This window comes from Hylobates moloch, unplaced genomic scaffold (genome assembly GCF_009828535.3).
Source record: "Hylobates moloch isolate HMO894 unplaced genomic scaffold, HMol_V3 SCAFFOLD_18, whole genome shotgun sequence".
Classification (NCBI taxonomy): Eukaryota; Metazoa; Chordata; class Mammalia; order Primates; family Hylobatidae; genus Hylobates; species Hylobates moloch.
In genome coordinates, this window is record NW_026652293.1 from 41,331,557 (window position 1) to 41,355,826 (window position 24,270).

General features: G+C 39.5%; 1 protein-coding gene across 1 annotated transcript in view; it reads left to right on the forward strand.

Moving 5' to 3' along the window:
• CUNH1orf87 (chromosome unknown C1orf87 homolog) overlaps positions 1–24,270 on the forward strand; it is an 82,972-nt gene that overhangs the window by 33,410 nt on the left and 25,292 nt on the right. Inside the window, exons 5-8 of the mRNA XM_032136900.2 lie at positions 339–602; positions 2,714–2,829; positions 7,173–7,338; positions 15,357–15,454. Of these exons, the coding sequence (XP_031992791.1) occupies positions 339–602; positions 2,714–2,829; positions 7,173–7,338; positions 15,357–15,454 (644 nt within the window). The remainder of the gene's footprint in view (positions 1–338; positions 603–2,713; positions 2,830–7,172; positions 7,339–15,356; positions 15,455–24,270) is intronic.

The window sequence follows — 24,270 nt, forward strand, 5'->3', positions numbered from 1 at the left end:
CCCAGCTGCAATGGGTCTCCAAAATGCGTTATTCTAAATTCTTATACCATCAAAGCAGTTATTTTGTAAAAGGCAAATGATGTATGTTAAAGCATCTTCTACCAGACCATGTACTCTAGGATTTGCTTTCTTCTCCTGAAGGAAGAGAGCCGATGCATGGTAAATAATGAATACACCAGATTGAATGCTCACCTTCAGTGCCACCAACTTGTCCTTCTCCAGGCCAGGACTGCGAGTGGATGCTCAGATACTAGCCCCACTGTGCCTCTGCTTCCTTGCTTTGGTCTTTAGCTGGCTGATTGAAGAGTGTTGCTCTTTATTTTTCATTGTTGTGTTAGGATATTGGCCAGAGCCCAAGTGGGACAACAAATGAAGACGCTTTGCTTCTTGCCCTGGTCAGAAGAGAACTCAAGTCACATCCTTTGAGTTCCAACTTATTAGAAAAGCTTCAGAAAGAGCTGAAGATCCTGGACCCAATCTCTTCAGGATTTCTTCTCCAATCTCAGCTGAGCCGCCTCTTTTTGAAGCATGAAGTCCCTCTACAGTTACCAACAGTTAAAATCCTTTGTCAGAGATTTTCTAAGACGAGTTCTTCTGAAATGGTATGGCAATCGTACTATTGGAAGTGTGGGTTCCTTTTGTTTCTTTAACTGGTACCCACCAGGGTAAAAGACTAAGAAATTAGCTACTTTCTTGCAAATGACTTTTATCCCTGACTACTGAGATAAAAAGCTTATTTATATTCATGTGTAGAAATTTCTAGTTCGAATAGAAAATAGAGTTAGGTCTCTTCGCTCTGTTTCATTTCTCTTTAAATGTCCTCCCTGCCCCAACTTGCACTGTCACCTTTTAACAATGTTAGGGTAGTTACAGATTCAAGAAAATGGGCCCACTCGAGTCCATTCATGAGCTAGCTTAGTCTGCAGGACCCAAGGTAAGAACTGAGACTGAGCTGAGATCTCCTTTGTGTCATCACAACTTCCTAGAGAGTTAGAAGTGGGAAGTATCTTTGAAATTTACTGATTAGGGAATTGAGGCCCAGAGGATGTCCAAGAACTTGTTTAAGAGACTCAGAGAATTAATGGCAGATCCCATGCTAAGACACAAGTTTCTCAATGACAGGGCCAGAGTTCTTTGGGCATTGTATTTTCCAAGCTCATACCTATGTCTGAATATAAAGAGTAGTCCAAGTGTCACTAAATTCAGGGAGCCAGAGGAAAATACCCTGAAATAGGAAGAAATAATAGCAATAAGAAAATCATTAGTGAGCATGTATCAATAGCAAAGCAATAGACAGTGTAAACCTTAAAAAAGAAGGCCTGGGCCGGGCGCGGTGGCTCACGCTTGTAATCCCAGCACTTTGGGAGGCCGAAGCGGGCGGATCACGAGGTCAGGAGATTGAGACCACAGTGAAACCCCGTCTCCACTAAAAATACAAAAAATTAGCCGGGCGTGGTGGCGGGCGCCTGTAGTCCCAGCTACTCGGAGAGGCTGAGGCAGGAGAATGGCGTGAACCTGGGAGGCAGAGCTTGCAGTGAGCCGAGACTGCGCCACTGCACTCCAGCCTGGGCGACAGAGCGAGACTCCGTCTCAAAAAAAAAAAAAAAAAAAAAAAAAAAGAAGGCCTGGACCTTAATCTTAATCCCATCATCTTAGCTCTGTGACATGGAGCATACTCTACTCAAGTTCTCCCATGCCTCAATGATGTCATCCAGAAAACCAGGCCAAAACCAACCTTGCAAGTTTAGTCTCAGGATTTAGTAATGTGATAAATGCAAACTAATAGAATTAGTTATATATTTATGAGAAGTATTTAGCAATACAACATTGATTTATTAGTGCAACCCATATGAATATTCAATTCAACCAAATTTTCTGGCCTGAGACCTAGTTTCTATCAGGGACCCTATCTAGCTTTCCTCTCCCACTGCTCACCCCTCTGCTACCCTGGAACTGTCTGTCCACCAGAGTCCCTAGGATGGCATCCAGCTTAGCAGTGGAAATGGATGACATTTCTTCAGTCCTTTCCTATGCAGAAAAAAAGGTCTTCAGATTTTTCACTTAGCCTAATAAATTTTTGTCTTCAGATTATCTGAATATATCTGCTCAATATATCTAAATATGTCTGCTGAATACATCATATATAATAAATGCATAAGATATGTGAGAAGGAACAAGAGAGAGAGTGGGGGCAGGGGTGAGGAGAGAGAGAGAGGCTAGAGGTTAGGTTGTACTGTAGTAATAACCCCAAAATCTTTGTGGCTTAAAGCCACAAAAGTTTATTTTTCTCATTTTTATTTCCATAGAGCCAGCCATAGTTCTTCTCAACACTGTTGTCATTTTAGCTCCAGGACCCAGGATGATGAAACAGCCACTTTAGGACATTTTTGGACAGGACAGCGGAAGGGGAAAAAGAGTCCTGGAGGGTCTCATGTTAGCTCACAGGGTCTCAGTTCTGCTCATAACTCATTGGCCAGAACTAGTCACATGGCCTTACCCAACCACAAGACAACAGGAAGTACAATTTTACCATTTGTCTAGAAGGGAAAATAATAAGAATACTTGCTAAAAAGCACCAATAATTATGATACTATATTTTTAAGTGTTTTTTTTAAATGTTTGATGGTAAAAATTTGCCAAATTTTATCTCAACAGGCCTCTTTCTTTACATATAAATTAAATGAGGATGTTCTATTTTACATTTAATTTTCAGGTGAATTATGAAAAGCTACTCTGGTTTTTAAACAGTGCAGCATCAGATTATCTACAGCAAAATAAAGCAGCTGCAGATCTGAGAAAAACTGAGAGTCATGGCACTCATATCCAAAGGTACTCTTCTCCCTTTTTGTGAAGGTATTGTTCCTAGGTGTCTTAGTCTGTGTGGGATGCTATAAAAAAGTACCATAAACTGGGTGGCTTATAAAGAATATAAATGTATGAATCACAGTTCTGAAACGAAGGCTGAAAGTCTAAGATAGGGCACCAGCATGGTTGAGTTCTGGGAGGGCTCTGCCAGGATGCACACTGCTGACTTCTCCCTGTATCCCCACATGGCAGAAAGAGAGCAAGTTGGCTTGCTGGCCTCTCCTTACAAAGGTATTGCTATGGTTTGAATGTGTTTCCCAAAGTTCATGTGTTGGAAGCTTAACCCCTAACGCAACAACAGCCCTAGGAGATGGGACTTAATAAGAGGCAATTAGGTCACAGGGCTCTGCCTTCTTGAACGCATTAATGTCATTATCTCAGGAGTGAGTTCGTTACCGAGAGAGTGGATTTGTTGTAAAAAGCAGGTTTATCTCTCACCCTTGCCTCCTCTTGCCCTTCTGCCTTCCACCACAGAGTGATGCAGCAAGAAGGCCCTTGCAAGATGCCTGCCACTGACCTTGCACTTCTCACCCCTGTAAACTGAAGAAATAAAATATCTGTTCTTTATAAATGACCCAATCTCAGATATTCTGTTATAGCAGCCCAAAATAGACTAAGACAGGCACTAATCTTACTCATGAGGACTCCACCCTCATGACCAAATCCCACAGGCCCAGCCTTCTGATGTTATCACGTTGGCATTAGGGTTTCAACACAGGAATATTGAGGGGATGCAGTCAGTCCATGGCACTAGACTCCTAGAGCTGGCAGGGATCTTGAAGGCATTCACTCAAACACCTCACCCGATGCAGAATCACTTTGCTCTTCACCAGCACTTGGCTTGTGCTCAGAATTTTCTCTCTCTCTCTTTTTTGTGCGCAGGCCAACATAGAAAGTTATTTGCAGCAATTGCATATGTTTTTTAACATCAAGCATGTGTCTTTTTATGAGGTTGCTGTGTGAAAATGAAAAACCTCATTATGAAATAAGAAATGATTGTGTACGGGTGCAGAGCTCATCTATAAAGTGTGATTCCAAAAAGATGTTCAGTCAGTCAGCTCCTGGGTTGCAGGCACAAGCAAAAAAAGGTTTGAGATTCAGGCATCCTTAGTCACTTCATATAATCTCAAGGGAAAGAAATTATTCAAAATAAAAATAATATGTGAGGAATATAATCAGAAATGAAACGCAATAAAGTATAATATTCTCATGTTTGCCAAAAAAGGTGAAAAATTGCAGTGGTTAGGAGCATAGCTTCCATTGCAAAAGCCTGGCCTCAACTATTGTCTTTGCCACTCTGGGGCTATGTGACCTTGGCATTTCACTTAACTTCTCTGTGGTTCCATTCTCCAACTGTAAAATGGACATGATACACTTCACTTTATTGATTTGTAATAGTAACTGAGTTAATAAATGCAAAGTTCCAAAAATCAGTGCCTGGTACATAGTAAGTACTATATAAGTGTTTTTATTATTTTTAACTATTCTTCTAGAAGACACTCTTTTCAGCTGCAAATAATGTGGCATGGTGGTTAAGAGCTATGGCATTAAAGTTAAGTGTTTTACTCTAGGAAGAAGGTAGCGTTTTTTGTTTGTTTGTTTGTTTGTTTGAAAATGTCCTTGGGCTAACAGTTGGACTTGATTCCTTCCTACAGTATGCCCTGTTTCACTGTGATAACTTCAACATTTATTGAATGTGAGCTGTTTGCCAGGCTTACTTTGCTGGGCACAGTGAATTCCAGGATTGACAAAGCCTAGTCTCTTCCTTTAGGGCTCATGGTCCAAAGAAAACAATACTGCCATCTAGGCACTCCAGTCAAATATCACTCTAGGAGCAACTGTCTTACTGAGAGCCATAAAGCCCTAGAAATTTTTGACTAACAGCAACTGTCCTTCACATAATACATACTGTAAAATTTTGGCCCTGAGAGGACATAGACCCTGTGGTAGAATACATGGCCAATCCCTGGCATATAAGGTCTTGTGAGTCCTAGACAGAAAGCCTTTGCTGATACCTAGATAAGGTTAGATCTCTGTGTTGTTAGTCCCATAGTCCTTCCCCTTCATAGCAGTTATGGCATTTTCTGTTATTTATTTGACATTTGAGGTTAGGAATCGTGGCTGTCCTGGCCAACTCTGTGTCTAGCATAGTTCCAACACAGTTCCTGGCATGCGGAAGATGCTCAATAATATTTGTTGTATGTAATTGGCACCTCCAATTTTCTAAAGAGCTCACATCAATTTACTTTCAGGGATACCTGAATATCTGTTCTATAGAAAATGCGCATGAAGAAATCATTTTGAGTTCATCAGAGAAGGTGCTGCTTTATAAAAACCAGACAGTATGTTTGTAGAAATACAGGACTGATGGCCTGTAATAAAGCCAGGCTATTTGCTAATTAAGGTATGGATCAGGAAAATCCTCTTCTCATGCTCTGTCAGGTAGAGCCTCTAATAGGGTAGGTCTGTGATGTTTTAAAAGGTTCCAGCATTGCCAGTGGCAGCAGGGGTGGCAACAGCTCTCATCTCCTAAATTGGACCAGATGAAATAAATTTCTGCAACAGGCCTTCTAAGAAACCCTACCAGCTGCAGTAAATGGGTTCCATACAACACCTGCCCATCCAGTACTCAGTGTGCAGGGCTAGGGACCAAAGCTTCATGAATTCTTATCCCCAGAAATTGTCCTTGCAAGAAAAGAGGAAGGAAGACTTATGTTTCAGAGCTGGAACAGAGATATCTGATTGACAGTGTTTGAGTCATGTGCCCTTGCAGCAAAGAGAGGCTCGTAAAGCAAATAGTTGGCATTCTCCTCGGCCACAGTGAAAGGTGGAATGTCTCATGAGCTGGGGAACTCCCTGGACAGGTGAAGGTACATGCAAAAGTTGGTGACCAAAATAAATGCACATGCCCACTATTCCTTTTCTGTACCAAACTTTTGGAAAATATTATGTATTATTAAGTAGTTCAGAATAGTATAATTTGGAGCCAAAACTTGTGTGAGAGTCCCAGAGCCAAAAAAAAGGAAATAATATGACCTTTGGACAAAGTTATATACATCTGAAATGAATTAATTCCAGGTACTGTACAAGATCCCTGGGAAACAGTAAGGAACAAAACAGACCTGACCTCTTAGAGCAGACTACTAGGGAGGAAGTCAGACTTGAAAAAAATGAGGAAATAGAGATGTGACTGCAAGTTGAAGGAGACCTATTAAGGAAAAGAACAAAGCACTATGAATAAGTATATAAATCAGGGGTGTGCAGGAGCCAGACATGAGGGCCGATGATGCACACCTCTTCCCAACTCCTCATTCAGCGATGTCACAGTGGTAGCCTGAAATCAACCATGGTGGGAGTATTTACACCAGGGAACTCAGTAATGCAGCAAATTAGGGCTTTATCTTGCAAAGCTGAGTGTTAAAGATTTACCAGTATACCACTGAAAGAAACCCAATTTAGATGGGTAGAAGTTGAGCAATGTCATGGACTGTCCCTCTAGGGAACTTGGTGTTTAGCTTGAGACAATGGAAAAGAGAAAAAGCTTCACAGAGGAAGCAATAGTACACCTGGATCTGGAGGAACAAATACATTTGGCTGTTAGATAAGTAAACCTATCAAACCAGTTTCATAAAATCAGTGACTATAACATCTCACCCTGTTGCTTTTCACCTAGTACTTAAAATAACGATAGTCAGTTAGACAGACCACCTTAATACTTATGTACATTTGCAGGCCAGACTGTAAGTAAATAATTACTCCCAAACATTTCTGAGTTTTTCAGATCCAAGGAGCAGAGTCAAGATTAATGCAGGAAATTCAGCTGGTTCAGGATTTCCTCCCAGGGAACTAGGCTCTCTTGGTATGGGGATCTGGTGGAAACTGCTTTGCTTTGCTTGTGGCAGTGGGCAGTTTAGAAATTTCATTTGCCATCAGTAATTATCTGAGTTGAAGAAAAGTAAAATCAAGCAGGTAAAGTAAACTACTATGATTGCTTATTTTTTGTCTCAACTTAGAAAAAAAAAGAGTTACAAAGATAGATTAAGAATTTTGGCCTTTGTTGTAGTCGGATTTGTCGGTGCCTCTTGGAAAAGAGATGGTAGAGCTCACTCAGATGGAGCAGGTATGAGTTAAGCTATGAAATGTCTGCATGCAGCCTCATGACCAGGTTCCCAAGACTGAGAGGGCCTTCATAGATGGGCTGTCTGGTTCCACAGTGTGTAGCCAAGTTGAGAGATGTAGTAGGAAAGCATGCAGCTGCCTTGAGTGGCTAATCTTTTCATAGCCTTCCCCATTTCCCCTCCAATCAGCACTCCACCTCAGCACTCCAGCTCACAGCCAGAAGTGAACAGGAGCCTGTTGGAGATTTTGAAGATGGCACTAAGGACAACCAATGGCAGACTCAACATAGACAATCTCAATCTGAGTTTTCGAAAAGAAGATCGCTCGTTCTCTGGCTGCCTCCCTCCACCTAAGGTAACCAAAATTCAATTTCATATTTGTTCCTCTGTAAAGGCCACTTCAGGGCATTGGGTCTATAGTAATAAGGCACAGGGCTGATCCGTATTCTGCCTGTGGATTACATTACACAATTGTTCGTTTTCTTTGCCTGAGAAGTGAAAAACAAGGCAGAAAAGGAATGGTGAAATGTACAGAAATTGTGAAATTGATCCAGGAATTGGGCTGTTTTATGTTAATAATAGAGAATATGACAACACCCAAATAATATTTCATAATGGAAAACAACTATTTTTTCAAGGCCAAATGTTTATTTCTCACATTCTTTCCTGGCTTCCAATGAGAACAGCATTTGGTGTCCCATCCCTTAGCAAAACCAAATTTTAGGGACTGATGTAATTTACTGCCAATAGAGGCTATCATGCTGTTTTGGAGCATTAATTAATAGTGCGGATGTGCTTCATGGAAGATAATCTAGAACCATAATAATTCATGGAACTTCTGCAGCCAAATAAACCCCATCATAAGGCTACTTTGGATACAGGTAAAATAATAATTACCACTACTACTGTAACTCTATTAGCAACACCTCATCATCACTACACTTTTACTAAGTGCCAAGCACTGTGCTAAATGCTTTGCTTACATTATCTCATGTAACACAAAGTTAATTCTATACAAAATACTACAAAATCTAGGTAGTCCTTATAATACCCATTTAATAAATTTTTAAAACTGAGTCTCGCCGGGCATGGTGGCTCACGCCTGTAATCCCAGCACTTTGGGACACTGAGGCAGATGGATCACAAGGTCAGGAGTTCAAGACCAGCCTGGCCAATATAGTGAAACCCCGTCTCTACTAAAAATACAAAAAAAATTAGCCAGATATGGTGGCGCACGCATGTAATCCCAGCCACACAGGAGGCTGAGGCAGGAGAATTGCTTGAACCCGGGAGGTGGAGGTTGCAGTGAGCCAAGATCACGCCACTGCACTCCAGCCTGGGTGACAGAGCGAGACTCAGTCCCAAAAAAAAAAAAAAAAAAAAAAAAAAAAAAAAAAAAAAAAAAAAAAAACCTGAGTCTCAAAGAGGCCAATTGAATCACCCAAGAGTCACAGCTAACAAGTGGCAAGGCCAGGATTCAAAGTCCAGAAGAGTTATGGAAACTGAGAGGCAGAATTGGCACTTCATTAGGTAGAAGATATCTGGATGATTCCACTGAGTTCAATATACAAGAGTTAGAATTCCAGAAGATTAGAAATAATTGGAAATTATAGGCCAAAAAATCCCTGTTAGAAATATTGGAAAATGCCTTTCATCTAGGTATACAGAGGTTAGAATTGAGGGAGTCAGAGAATTTAAAAGAATGGTGATGTTTACTAAGGAGCAAGGACATGATATGCTGAAAATGAGTTCTTATTCTAGGACAAAAGCATTTTTCTCTTAACTTCTATATTTAAAATCAACTCTGCAAAGGCAAAACTCTGTGTGTGTGTGTGTGCGCGTGTGTGTGTGTGTGTGTGTGTGTGTATGTTTGAATATTATACATGCAAGCATATTTCATGAGAAAGAGAGATAGAGCATTGCAGGAAAGTCCACACAGCACATGTGGCCTTTACTTATTTGTGAGAAGATCTACAGAAATAGACTCTTAGTTTAAAAATTCTTAGCAGCAATTTTTTCTTAGATTAGAAACCACATAACCCAATGGTGAAGCTTGAATATTCTCAGATGATACTCATAGAATGAAACATAAACAACTTGAAAATCAAAATATATTTACTAAACCTCTTTGAGTCTCAGATTTTCCACTGGCAAATCTGGGTCCCAAATATCTACCTCCTGTGTCTATGTGAGGATTAAATAAAATAAACATGTGAAGGCATTTAGCATACTATCTGATTTATAAGGCCCTCACTAAATATGCTTCCTTTCCTTCTTATAAAAAAGAAATCAGTGTTTGGTGAGGGTCTCACTTCAAAACAGTCTAAGAAAGAAGAATCTTCCCACAGTCAAGTGATGGCCACATTGAGGTCTGGTTATCAGGGCAGACCTTGAATCTTGAATGTTCTTCTCCCCACAGCCGTCCCTGAAAGCTTAACTTTATGGTTCAGATCCAAGGAAATGGGGTACATTTTCCTTGAAGCTGGTCTGCCTTTCGTGAGCCATCTGGCATCTCTTAAGACATCTGGAACTCATTCAGAGCATAATACCATTCTGGGAGGCGTGTAAAATAGAATTCTATTTCCCCAGAACATGAGGCAAATTGAGGCCCAAGGGACATTGGAAACAAGAAGTAGCCACTATCACACCTCAACTCCCTTAATCCTGGACACGGGACTTCTGAGTGGACAAGGAAAGGTTATGTCTGAGTTAAAAGGGTTTTTTTTGTGGGGGGGGTGGGGGTTGTTTTGACCAGTAGCTCTGAATTTCCTTTGGGTGCAGGAGAGAGAATCACAGACTATGAAAACTATGCACTCTCTCTCCAGAAAGATTTAAAAAAAAATTTAAAAGCACATCCACACAGCCACCATTATAGAGGGTTCACAGATCATCTGTAACTTCCAAGATAAATAAATGCAGTCTTCAAGGATATTCTATGGGTCTTGTCACTAAAATCAATGGAATCTGACCTTCCACAGAGATCAGTATAGAAGCATATAAAGTATCTGTCATCTTCATTCCGTGGACTCACTCATCCTGTTCCTCTAGCATGCCTCCAATGCAATGATGGTTTCTGTCAGGATTGCCAAGGCAATGTGGATACACATTCATTTATTTATTAACTTCCCTGACCATTACCCAAGTCAGGTGTAGATTCAATAGGGTTGTAGAACCTAAGACATTCTATGCATGCAGGCTCAGTTTAACCCTTTTACACAATCCATATTCTTCAACATTTGAACTCATCCTCTTTCTGCTTCACAGCACAAACCCCTCCCAAATTGCTCCCAAACCTGCCTCCCAGGAAAAGCTAGCTAGAACATAGGTTGTTTTAATTGATCTTTGCTTCGTTTTCATATAGCTTCCTCATCATTGGGAGGGAGTCCCCTTGATAGCCTGGGTTTGTGAATGTGAAGTTCATTCTTGTGGCAAGACTCTAGCTAGGACATATGTTTAAGTGGAGCAGGACTTTAAGACCTCCTTCTGTAGTTTGTCAGGTTTTATTTTCATATTTAGTGTTTTCTATAACCGTAATCTCTACCTTAAAACTATAAAAAAGATTTTTACTAACTTTGAATCTTTCTCCTCTTCCAATGCAACAGCCACCTTTCTGATCAATATGGCATATTTAATCCATTCTTACATTTGACATAATAATCACTCAATGTGTTCTGGGCATTGTGGTAGGCACTGAGGACAACAGACTTTTATGGTTTGGGCTCATAAGTTCTCCAGGAGCTCAGAGGAAAGGCAATGTTTTAAATACATCAACACAATTCTGTGTGACAGTGGAATGACAGCAGTAACTTTGAACACAGAGAAGGAACACCAATGTGCCCTGACCTGAAAGCTCTCCAGAGGAGATGATGTAAACACTAAATCTTAGAGGATAGGCAAGTTTGGCAAAGAATGGGGGGACAAGGGAGCTAGGCATGGTGGCTCATGCCTGTAATCCCAGCATGTTGGGAGGCTGAGGTGGGCAGATCACAAAGTCAAGAGATGGAGACCATCCTGGCCAACATGGTAAAACCCTGTCTCTGCTAAAAATGAAATAATTAGCCAGGCATGGTGGCACATGTCTGTAGTCCCAGCTACTCGGGAAGCTGAGGCAGGAGAATCACTTGAACCCAGGAGGCGGAGGTTGCAGAGAGCAGAGATCCTGCCACTGCACTCCAGCCTGGGTGACAAAGCAAGTCTCCATCTAAAAAAATAAAGATAAAAATAAAAATAACTTGGGGACAGGGGAAGAGATGGGAAAAGTGTTCTCGGTAAAAGTCACAATGTGAAAGCACTGACATGAGAGCATGGCTAATTCAGGAAACTATAAGTCCTGCTCAAGTCAACTTTAGAATGGAAAGTAGGAACCAGTTTATGAAGGGTCTTTCTAAGGAACGTGAATTTTATATTGAAGGTCCAAAGGAATCATTAAAGGATATTAAACAAGTGAATGATATGATCAGATTCAAATGGGAAAAAAAGAGCATTCCAATCGAATTTGGAGAATTGATTAGAAGCAGGCAAAACTAGGGCCAGAGAGACATTTTAGAAGGCTGTTTCAATAATCCAGGCAAGAAATTATGAGGGTTTAAGCCAAGGCAGTAACAGGAGGGATGGAGACATCAAGGAGGTAGAAAAGCAAGTCTTGATGACTAATTGGATATGGGCCCTGACTTAGGAGAAATCAAGAATGACTCCCAAGGTTCTGGCTTTGGCAACTTGATGGATAGTGGTGCCATTCTCTGAGATAGGAAACAGAAAAGGAGTAATTGAAAGAGGTAGAGGAAGGAGTGATGAGTTCAGTTTTGAACGTGTTGATCTGGGTAGAGAGGTAAAACTGAATAGTGATTTAGGACTTTTCGATATGGAGTGGAATTCATAGTAGTTAAGATTACCCAAGGATGTAATGGCATGTGAGAATGGAAGAAGGCTGAGGAGAGCACTCATTGTTAAGGAGTAGTAAACAAAGAGAAGCCAACAAAGGAAATTCAGACAATCAAAGGAGACATAGGAGTGGAAAAAAAAAAAAAGCAAAAAACAAAGAGTTTGGAGAAGGATGGCATGATCGGCCACGTCTCATGCTGCAACAAGATCATCTATAAATAGGATTGAAAAGTATTCATTAAATTTAAAACCATGGAGTTCCTAGTAACTTGGTAAACAGAGTTTAAGCAGAATGAAGGGGTAAAATGCAAATGGAGCTATCTGTGGGAAAAGAGGGAGCTGAGACAGTGTGCACTGATCTTTCAAGGAGCATTTTGGGAAAATGAATGTTTATTTCACATGTTATTTTTAATAACAGATATTTTATTTACTTCTGTTTAAAAACATTTCCTTATTAAACAGAAGAAACTACATAGAAACATTTTCTTACCAAGGGACATCATTATGAATATTGATGTTTTAAAGGATTTTAATAATAATCGTGAATAACATGGAATTGCTGTGATTTTCTGGTAGATGTTTCTGTTGTGCCTCTCTAACTGGCAGCAATCAGTTCTTAGCAGCTATCAATCAGTCTGCTTCTAGGAACCCTGATGTACTGTTCCTAATATGCTGTTCATTTTAGCCTAAAGCAAAACTCAGTGTTGCCAGAAGTAAGTGATCTGTTCTTAGAATAATCTCTTAATATTGATATTTAAAAATACATCAATATGTTCTAATCATGAAGATAGTTCAGTTCTTATTTATGGAGTAAAATGGCCTAGTGTGACCAATCTCTGACTCTTGAACTTTATTTTTTTGCCAGTCTCCACTCATGCACATTCCACTCTTCAGTGAATTCAACTCATGCATTCATGGCCTCTTTCACCCATATATACATTTATTCAATAATTATTGATCCTTTATTTTTCAATACTCTGCTAGCCAATGGCGATAAGAAAATGAATGATACCCAATCCCAGCCCTGAGTAAGCCACCACCTTGTGGAAATGCTCAACAAGTAACAGATAATTACTGCCCAGCCTGGAAAGGGGTATGACAGCAGAACAGATAATGTCAAAATACATGCTGCTTCTAAAAAGCACCGTGATCTTTCTCACCCATAATTACACGTGCTTTTCCTCAGCCTGGAATGCCCCCCAACTCCTTATTCTTCTGGCAAACTCTATTCATTTTTTCATGTTTCAAATCAATCTTTTTTTTTCCTCTTTTAAACTTCCCTGGCATTTCTCCTCTGTACATAGGAACATGCAAGTTTCAAACCCAGGTTGGTTGTCTTTCCTTTCATAAAGACAAACGAAGATGAGCTTTTTGTTGTCATTTTAAAATGTTGGTTTTATGATTATCCAGGTATGGTGAAACCAACAGATCAGGAGATGAGATGATTGCTACTGAAAAGACAGTTTGTTTATCATCGTTGCTAAGAGGAGCGGGCACGCCATACCATGCGGGGCCAGGCCACACCATGCAGGGCCAGAGGAAGCGCCAGGCTCTGTCAGGAGGCAGAGAGAGTGAGGGGAATGTGGGCATGAGGTTTTTTTGTGGGGAATGGGCAGAGCAGGGTAAGCAGGCTTAGGATTGGCTGGCTTGCATAACCAGCAGGCTCTGTACTTGGCCCCAGGGTGGTTAGAGCAGGGAAATAGTGGCTCTGTCAGCGCGTCAATAAAAGAGATGGTTGGAGTATGGGCTTTGGATAAGTTGGTTAGCTGATAAAAGGCAGACTTCAGGAAGGGCAGTCTCTCCAGGGTCAACAAAGCCCTACAAAGGCTGAAGTATCAATATCAAAAGATATTAATACAGGCTCTAGACTGAGCTTCCTCTAAAAATAGTAACAGTGACTAAAAATACAGGTCAAGTATCTCTTGTCTGAATTATTTGGGACCAGAAGTGTTTTGGATTTTGAATGTTTTGTTGGATTTCGGATAGTTACACATACATAATGAGCTATCTTGGGGACAGAACTTCAAATCTAAACATGAAATTCATTTATGTTTTGTATATCACTTATAAACATAGCCTGGAGGTAATTTTATACGATAATTATAATAATTTTGTGCATGAAACGAGGTTTGTGTTAAACACAAATGTGTAGAATTCTGCACTTGTGGTGACCTGTCAGCACTCAAAAAGTTTCAGATTTTGGATTTTTGGATTAGGGATGCTCAACTGTAGTTATGTTTGGACTAAATAGCTATTTTTAGTAGCTGCTATTATTTACTTATATATTCATTTTTTATGTAGTTACTATTAGAAATGTCTAATTTAGTGTAAATAGTCCACACATTAAACTTGACATTTCGTTTTTCCTTCCTTCTCCCCTTCCTTCCTTTCTTGATACTCCGCTACCTCGCTCGCTTTCCCTCCCTTGTTTCCTCTCTTCTTCCTTCTTCCATTTCTCTATTTTCCTTCTTCCGTACTCTCCCTTCTTCTCTCTTCTTTCCTCTCTCTCACTCTGCTTCCTCTCACCTCCCTCTGTCTTTTCTTTATTTCATCAAATATTAATCAAATGCCTACTAAGAACCAGGCACTATCCTAAATGCTGATTTTATCATTGCAATCCTCACAGAATCCTGGGAAGTAGAAAGTACTAGTCTTGTTTAGTAAATGAAGTTGTAGGACATAAAAAAGGTTAAGTAACTTCCCAAGATCAGAGAGATCACAGGCAGCAGATCTGTGCTCAAACAAGGTCTGTTTGGTTCTCTCATTGATATGTTTAGCCATTATTCTAAATATACAACAAAAGTTACTACACCCTAAAAGTATGAAACATTTGAATCTAAGTGTCACTTACCCACCAACCTGAGAACTGAACTAGTTTGTACTAGTTCAGAACAAGATTTAGAACATATGATGAACTTGGGAAACTTCAATGACACCTCATTCATTCATTCAACAAATATTTATCTGAGCATCTGGTTTCTAGACTAAGTTCCGTAACTTATTAGCTATGTGATATTAAGGAAATACTTAATCCCTCCACGTCTTTGTTTCCTCACATATAAAATGTAGATAGTAATATTAACCCTGCTAATACAACAAGCTTGTGTGGCTAATCAAAATGGATGATACAAAAACATTTAGCAATTTACCTATATAATCAAGTATGTATAATACATAGGCATTGACTACCCATTCCATGGCTGATAAAAATGTAAGATCAGCATTTCAAACCCCAGTGACTTCTGAGTAATGAAGTATACCTCTGTGTCAACTGAATAAAAACTTGCTGGTAAGCATTCAGTTGCACATTCTTGTCCTAAATGATATCCTGAAGGATACCTCAATGGTAGAATGTACTCCTGGGTATTAATTCTTTGTCAAAATAATATGGCTTCTAATTATGAGAAAAAACAAATATTAATTGTATCCTATTGAAACATTTTGTATCCTAGCGAAATATCAAATCTTTTTTATTATTTTTTTAACTTGTAGGTCAGGGCTATATGTGGAAAGCATGGATTATATCTGACCCTGAGCCTGCTGGAAACATTGCTTAATCATCAAGATTTGGGTTACCAAAATGAAATAAAGTAAGTCAACTTTTATTAAGAACTGAATGTTGGTATCCACCACCCCTTCCCCAAATGATATGGTGAAGCCTTAACTTCAAATATGATGGTTTTTGGAGACTGGCTTTGGGAGGTGATTAGGTTTAGATGACGTCATAAAGATAAAACCCCCATGATGAAATTATTGTCTTTGTAATGAGAGGAACAGACATGAGAGTTTCCTGTCTCTGCCATGTGAGGATATGAAAGGCAGCCATCTGTAACTCAGGAAGAGGGTCCACAGCAAGAACTTAACCTGCCAGCACCTTGATCTTGATTTTCTAGACTCCTACCTAGTGAATGACATTTTGTGATAGCAGCCCGAATTTTTTATTCACTCTGTCTTCTGTTAGGATACCAATCCCATAGATCTGTCTTTAGAGTAGGAGTTCCATGTGTGAAGCAATCGATTTCATCACTTGATAGAGTTAAGAATGTTTGCTTTTATTGCGACCAAAGGGTCTTCTTGGCCATAGAAAAACAAAGCAGGAAACTTCCACTTACAACCATTACAGACTATCAGGGACTAGATTTACCATTCTACCTTAAACAACTAAGAATAGGACAAAATATATGAAGCAGTGATTCTCAGACATCGAACGGCAAGCAGCACAGAACAATGACTTCTGGGAGAAGAAAAACAAAGCAAGTGAGCCTAGCTTATCGCATAGGAATGGGGAATTCAAGCAGAGCCAAGCGTTCTCCCTAAGTTAAAGGGACAGAGTTTCGAGTTCAAGAAGGCCAAAAAGACTAAAATACACAGTACAGAGGAGTAGAGAAGGGAGAAATCCCCAAAGCCCTCTCTGGAGATTCCCAAGAGTTACCCTTAAATTTTCAAGTGAGTGCTGGCTAATGTGTCCATTTGAGGAAACTACCCAAGGCCAGCGAAGGTGACACCAAAAGCAAGAGGTAGAAACATTATTAGATCTCACATAGGATTGGGAATACTTCATGTTTCCACCAGCTAGTGAGGCAGACCTTGTAACACATACGGCATTGAGTAGAAACCTTAAAAAAGTACAGCACTGTAATAATGGTGCCAAATTACCCCAGACAAACTCAACAAATCTTAAAACTCTAACAAGTCTTGAAAATGATCAAAATGTTTTTGAACAACTTAATTATATCTAAGAACAAAGTCCCCAATTTCAAAGGAACAGAAAATCTCAATCAACAATGTAAAAATCACAATTTCTAAAATGTATACAAAAATTGCTAAGCACAAAAAGAAGCAAGAAAAGTAGGACTTATTATTCAGAGAAAAACCAGTTAATGAAAGCAGATTCCTAAACAACACAGACAATACAATTAGTAAACAAGCATATTAAAAGAGCACTTATAAATACACTTCACTTGTTCAAGAAGGCATGAACATAATGAAAGATAAGGAAGATTTTAAAAGATCCAAATAGAACTTGTAGAGATAAAAAATACAATGTCTTCTCCCCTACAACATGTAACCCCAGTGTAATAATGTGAAAAACACTAAAAAATTCACAAAAGAGGGACATTCTGCACAATGCCTAGCCAGTGCTCCACAAAATTGTGAAGGCCATTAAAAATGAGGAAGATCTGAGTAACTGTCCCAGCCAACAAGAACATAAGAAGACATGAAGACTAAATGTAATGGGATAGCCTGGAGGGAATCTGGAACAGAAAAGAAATACTAGGTAAAAATTAAGGATACTGGAATTATGGACTTTAGTTAATCATAATGTATCAATATTGGTCCATTAATCGTAGCAACAGTATCATATGATTGTAAGATATTGACAAAAAGGGAAAACAAGTATAAAGTATGTGAAAATTCTCTGTACTATCTTAAATTTTTTTACTGTAAAATCTAAAACTACTTTAAAAAAATAAGGTTTATTTTAAAAATACAATACCTGCAAGAAAAATGTTTGTTATGGAAGCCACGGAAGATAAAACACAATAACAAATAAATGAGCTTGATGACATAGATATAAACGCTATGTAAAATAAAACTCAGTGTGAAAAAATGAAGGAAAAACTAATAGAGCATCATTGGGCCTTGTGACACCAGCAGCCTAATACATGGGAAATTGGAGTCTCAGAAAAGGAAGAGAGGGATGAAGGGAAGAAAAGCATGTTGAACAATTAATAGCTGCAATTTTTTTCAAATTTGGAGAAAACTATAAAGACATGGACGCAAGGAGCTCAATGAACTTCAGACACAAGAAATTTGAAATAAACCATGCAAAAGTTCATTGTAATCAAATTGCTTAACCCAGTGGTAAAGAAAAAACCTTAAAAGCACACAGAGAAAAAGACAAATTATAGTAGGCTTTCCCTTTCTGTGGTTTCACTTTCTATGACTTCAGTTACCTATGATCTGAAAATATTAAATGGAAAATTCCAGAAATAAGCAGTTTATAAGTTTTAAGTTGTGCACCGTTCTGAGTAGCATGAAGAAATCTTATTCTGTCCTGCTTGGTTCTGCCTGGGACATGAATCATCCCTTCATCCAACATATCCGTGCTGTATATGTTACCCCTGTGTTAGTCACTTAGTAGCTGTCTTGGTTATCAGATTGACTGTCATTGTATCACAGTGCTTGTGTTCAAGTAATTCTTATTTTGCTTATTTGCTTATTAATGGCCTCAAAGCAAAAAAGTAGTAATGCTGGCAACTTGGATATACCAAAGATAAACTGTAAAGTACTTTCTTATGTAAAAAGATGAAGGCTGTCAACTTAATGAGGAAAAAAAATTGTATGCTGAGGTTGCTAAGATCTACAGAAAGAACAAATCCTTTATTTGTACAATTGTGAAGAAGGAAACATAAATTTGTGCATAGGATATATAGGGTTCAGTACTAGCTGTGGTTTCAGGCATCCACGATGGGTCTTGGAATATATACCCTGTGGATAAGGGGAAACTACTGTAATTTCTTTCTCAAATTTTTGGTAGAATTCACCAGTGAACCCAAATGGGCCTGGTACTTTCTGTTTTGAAAGATTGTTAATTATTGATTTAATTTATTTAATTAGCAAACCAACTCATATCCAGAATCTGGTTCCCTGTCACCCCCTTTATTGTTACTTAACAACACTCATCCACACTACCATTATCTTTCTCCTGGATTTCTGTAATAACCTCTGAACTGAACTCTGTTTCTACTCTTATACCTAGTCTATCTCACTCCCGCAGCTATTGTTATCTATTAAAAAACCTAAAAGTGTTCACATCATTACTCTGCTCAAAACACTGCAAGAGTATGTTATTACACATAGAAGGCAAAAAAAAAAAAAAATCAAAGTCCTCTATACGAGTTGCTCCCCCATCACTTTGGCTCCATCTAAAATTTCCTTTCCCTAATCTGTTCCAGTTACGCCATACCTCTTTTCTTCCTCAAACACACCATGCAGACTTCACCTTAGTACCTATCTTTTGAATGTTCCCTCTACCTTGAAAGATCTTCCCACAGATATCCTTATGCTAACTCCCTCACTTTCTTCAAGTTTTTGCTCAAATATCTCCTTGTCAATGAGACCTACACTAACCACCCTATTTAAAGCTGTAGCCCCCATCCTTTGTTCCCCTTAAGCTAGTCTCTTTTTGTTTTCTTTTATACACTTATCAACCTCTAATGAATTAAGTAATTTGCTGATTTATCCTCTGTATAGCTATTATCTATATCTCCCTGACAGACAGTAGATGATAGTGCCATGGGGAAGTCAGGGTCTTTGTTTTATTCACTGATGTATCCAAAGTGTCTAGAGCAGTGCCTGGCACATAGTAGGTTCTCAATAAATATTTATTGACTTGAACTGAATTGGGGGTTGGGGATACATTGACTTGAGCTGAATTAGAGAGGTAATCCCTCAAAATATTCTCAGGGATGCAGATACATAAATTTTTCCCAGTCCCTATCTCATGAGCAACTTGAAGAAGGCCTTCCTTACCCACCTCACCAAAATCAGGTTCTTTGTGCTGTACTCTCTCATGGCACCCAGTCGTTTTATTTGCTAACACTTATCAGTATTTGTAATTATGTGTGTATTTGTGTGATTTGTTAGTTTAATGTCTACATAGTGATCTCCATACTAGCAAGGGGCATGACTATTTTCCTCACACTATATTTCCAACATCCAGCCTAGTACTTGGCTGTGTTAGTCTGTTCTCACAGTGCTATAAGGAACTACAGGAACTACCTGAGACTGAGTAATTTCCAAAGAAAAGAAGTTTAATTGACTCACAGTTCTGTAGGCTGTACAGTAAGCATGGCTGGGAGGCCTCAGGAAACTTACAATCACGGTGAAAAGCAAAGGGGAAGCAAACACATCTTACCATGGCAAAGCAGGAGAGAGAGAGAGATAGAGAGGGGGGAAGTGCCACAGTTTTAAGCCTTCAAACCTCATGAGAATTCACTCACCATCACAAGAACAGCGTGAGGGAAATCTGCCCTCATGATCCAATCACCTCCCACCAGGCCCTTCTTTCAGTACATGGGGATTACAATTTGACATGAGATTTGGGTGGGAACACAGAGCCAAACAATATCATTCTGCCCCCAGGTCCTCCCAAATCTCACGTTCTTTTTACTTTTCTAAACCAATCATGCCTTCCCAACAGTCCCTCAAAGTCTTAAGTCATTCCAGCATTAATGCAAAAGTCCAAGTCCAAAGTCTCATCTGAGACAAGGCAAATCCCTTTTATCTATGAGCCTGTAAAATCAAAAACAAGTCAGTTACTTCCAAGATACAGTGGGAGTACACGCATTGGGTAAATGCTCCCATTCCAAAAGGAAGAAATGGGCCAAAAGAAAGGAGCTACAGACCCCATGCAAGTCTAAAACCCAGCAGAGCAATCATTAAATCTTAAAGCTCCAGAATAATTTATTTTGACCCTATGTCTCACATCCAGAGCACACTGATGCAAGGGGTGGGCTCCTAAGAGTTTGGGCAGCTCTGCCCCTGTGGTTCTTCAGGCTACAGCTCCTTTGGCTGCTTTCACAGGCTTGCATTGAATGCTTGTGGCTTTTCCAGGCACACGGTTGCAAGCTGTCAGTGGTTTTACCATTCTGGGGTCTGGAGGACTGTAGCCCTCTTCTCAAACTCCACTAGGCAGTGCCCTAGTGGGGACTCTGTACAGGAACAGAGTCCTGTTTTTGCCACAGCTGTTTTTGCCACAGCTGGAGCTGGAGCATCTGGGATGCAGGGCATCACGTCTTGAGGCTGCACAGAGCAGTAGGGCCCTGGGCCCAGCCCACAAAACTATTTTCCCTCCTAGACCTCCAGGCCTGTGATGGGAGGAGCTGCCAGGATCTCTGAAATGACCTATAGACATTTTCCCCATTGTCTTAGCTATTAATATATAGCTCCTCATCACTTATGCAAATTTCTGCAGCCAGCTTGACTTTCTCCCCAGAAAATGTGCTTTTCCTTTCTACCTCATGGTCAGGCTACAAATTTTCCAAACTTTTTGGCTCTGCTTCCCTTTTAAACATAAATTGCAATTTTAGACCATCTCTTTGTAAATGCTTACGACTGTACACTTTTAGAAACAGCCAGGTCACATCTTGAATGCTTTGCTACTTAGAAATTTCTTCTGCCAGATACCCTAAATCATCTCTCTCAAGTTCAAAGTTTCACAGATCTCTAAGGCAAGGGCAAAATGCTGCCACTCTCTTTGCTGAAGCATAGAAAGAGTGACCTTTACTCCATTTCCCAAAAAGCTCCTCATTCTCGTTTGAAACTACCTCAGCCTGGATGTCATTGTCCATATCACTGTCAGCATTTTGATTAAAACCATTCAACAAGTCTCTAGGAAGTTTCAAAATTTTTCCCACCTCTTCCTGTCTTCTTCTGAGCCCTCCAAAATGTTTCAACCTTTACCCATTACCCAGTTCCAAAGTCACTTCCACATTTTCATGTATCTTTATAGCAGTGCCCCACTCTCCTGGTACCAATTTTCTGTATCAGTCTGTTTTTACATTGCTGTAAGGAACAACCTGAGACTGGGTAATTTATGAAGAAAAGAGGTCTAATTGACTTACAGATTTATAGGCTTAACAGGAAGGATGGCTGAGTGGCCACAGGAAACTTACAATCATGGCAAAAGGCAAAGGGAAAGCAAGCATATCTTACCACGGCAAAGCAGGAGAGAGAGAGAGACAGTGAAGGGCGACGTGCCACACTTTTAAACTATCAGATCTCATGAAAACTATCATGAGAACAGCATAGGGGAAATCTGCCCCCATGATCCAATCACCTGCCACCAGGCCCCTCCTTCAACACATGGAGAATATAATTTGACATTAGATTTGGGTGGGGACACAGAGCCAAACCATATCATTGGCACAAGATAAGTACACAGTAAATGTTTAAGGAATTTACTTATTCATTTATTTAACAAGCATTTACTGGGTACCTACTACATACCAAGCACTACTCTTACACACTAGGAATATAGATATGAATAAAACAAAGCCCCTTTCCTCATGAAACTTATATTCTAATGGGAAAGATAAATAATACATAAGCTAGAATATATGGCATATCACATGGTGATAAGAGCAATACAGAAAAATAAAGGGTAAAAGTTATGAGCCACATCAATCAATGAACATATGAATAATGAGGTTATGATATTTAGCTTAGTCAATGAATTTCCACTGTGCCAGCTTTGGACATGACAGTGTGCCTTCTTTAAAACCTTGGGGGTGGTTGGATGAAGGAGAGAGGTGTGGTTAAGCTGGAAATGCAGAAAACTGAGCTAAGAGCTGAGTAGAAAGTCCCAAGGCCAAAATTAAGACTACCAAAATGGCACCAATCTAAAGGAAGAAAAAGCAAGTATCAAAGCTCACATTATACCCATATGTAGTTGAGACTCAATAGATATTTGTTGATTAAAAATTGAGATCCAGAACCAAGATTCCGAGAATAGGGAATATGAGACCAAGAGAAAATGGGGAGCAAATAATGTTAGGCTACTTACTATCCTATTAACACTCTCAATTTCTCACTGCTTTTGTGCAGATCAGAGAAGCACACAGATTTCTTTATTCACCTGTCTTTGACTTTTAAATGTTCAAGGATATCAAAACCATAATAACTAAAAACGAATTGCATTTATAAGAAATAAACCTGTTTCATCCCTAAACAGTCATTGGCTAAAGCTTCTTTTGTTGAATTAAATCCATTTTGTTAAGGGCTTTGTATGCAAACCTATATCCTTAAGAGATTAAAGATGCAATTTAGACACACATTTTAGAAGCTGAATGCACGAATCATTATTTTAGTACATATTGTCCATTAATCTGCTGTTCAATTGAGAACCCATTTGGAATGTGGCTGCTTGCTAATTAGCAGGATTCTAGTGCTGAGCTGCTTCCTGACTAAATGTCCTTTAGAATCAATAAAACATCAGGAGGGATTATGGTGATGTGGGATTAGCCCCATCTAACCAAATAAAATGAGTTGCGTTTCCTCCTTAAACTGTCATGTTGTAAGAGTTGACGAGAGGAGCAATTTCACAAACCCTGTTACAAAGTTGTTGTTGTTGTTGTTTTAACATTGTGATTTGTTTTTTTGCCATTTGCCTACCAATTAGCAGAGACATTAGTGAATGACTGCCAGGATAAGGCGATTTTGAGAAAGACTTGATTACGATTTCAAATCTCTACTCTGAATCGCCCTTACGTAAAATGAGTTCAGGTTTTGTTGGATGGAAATTATTATCCGTGTTCTTGGCCAGGAACATGTAAATCAGAATTAGCATTTAATGTTTCTGTGTGACTTTGCAATAAATGGTAATTAAGGAGGGCAGAGAGAGAACAGGAGGCAAACTAATACTCTAAAATTGTATTGGCAAAATTAAATGCTTCAAACCAGTTTAAAACACATGCACACAAGCCAAATTGTGTTGGGGGAAGGGATAAATAATAAAGCTGCTATGGAAGCTTCATGAATAGAGGGGAGCAATTGACACAACCACAAGTAGGACTTATCATACACATCTGGCCCATTACTGAGAGTGCAATTAAGTTGAAAAAGACTGGTTTTGCTAATCCCAGGAACAACCAGAGGATTTTAGAAGATGAAGGAAACATGAGGTGTCTGATTCAGCAATTACTTCTAAAGGGAATAGGAAAAGTGTTGGGTAGCAAGCTATTAGAAATATGGTATAGATCTGCCCATTGGCTGTGCCTTAGAAATCAGACCTGCTGCCTTTTCTCTTCCAGAAAATAATAATAAGTGCTTTATAAATATTAACTCTTTTAATTATTGTGACTTTCCCATGAAGTAGATATATTATTTTTCAAATGAAGAAACTGAGGCATAGCAGCACAGAGAGGCTAAAACCAATACACAACTAATAAATGAATTCATCAATAAGGCTAAGTCAAATGTAGGTTCTCTACCTTCAGTCTTGGCTCTTGGTCACTACACTACACTGATTCTCCTACAAGTCCTGTGAAACTCAGTTTATAAGCCTAGGCACAGAGGCTTTGGCCAAACTGCCTAAGTTCCAGAGCTGGCTTCACCCTTAGGCTTGATGCTGAACAGAGTTCTGGATTCGAGTTTAGTATCTCTTGCCCTCTCCTCCAGGACCCAGGAGGCATGTAAACTATGAATACCAAAGAGGAAACATTTAAGCTCCAGGGGCAGGTATGATCCAAACAAGCCCCAGAGCTTGGAAGCAACCTTTCCTTATCAGTGTAGCCCTTCTACCACCTCTTCAGCCCCATCTATGGAGAAACCCAGCATGAGTCCTAGCTGGCGACCTGGTTCTGAAATACACTAGTTTTGGGAGCCTGAATAAGTAACAAAT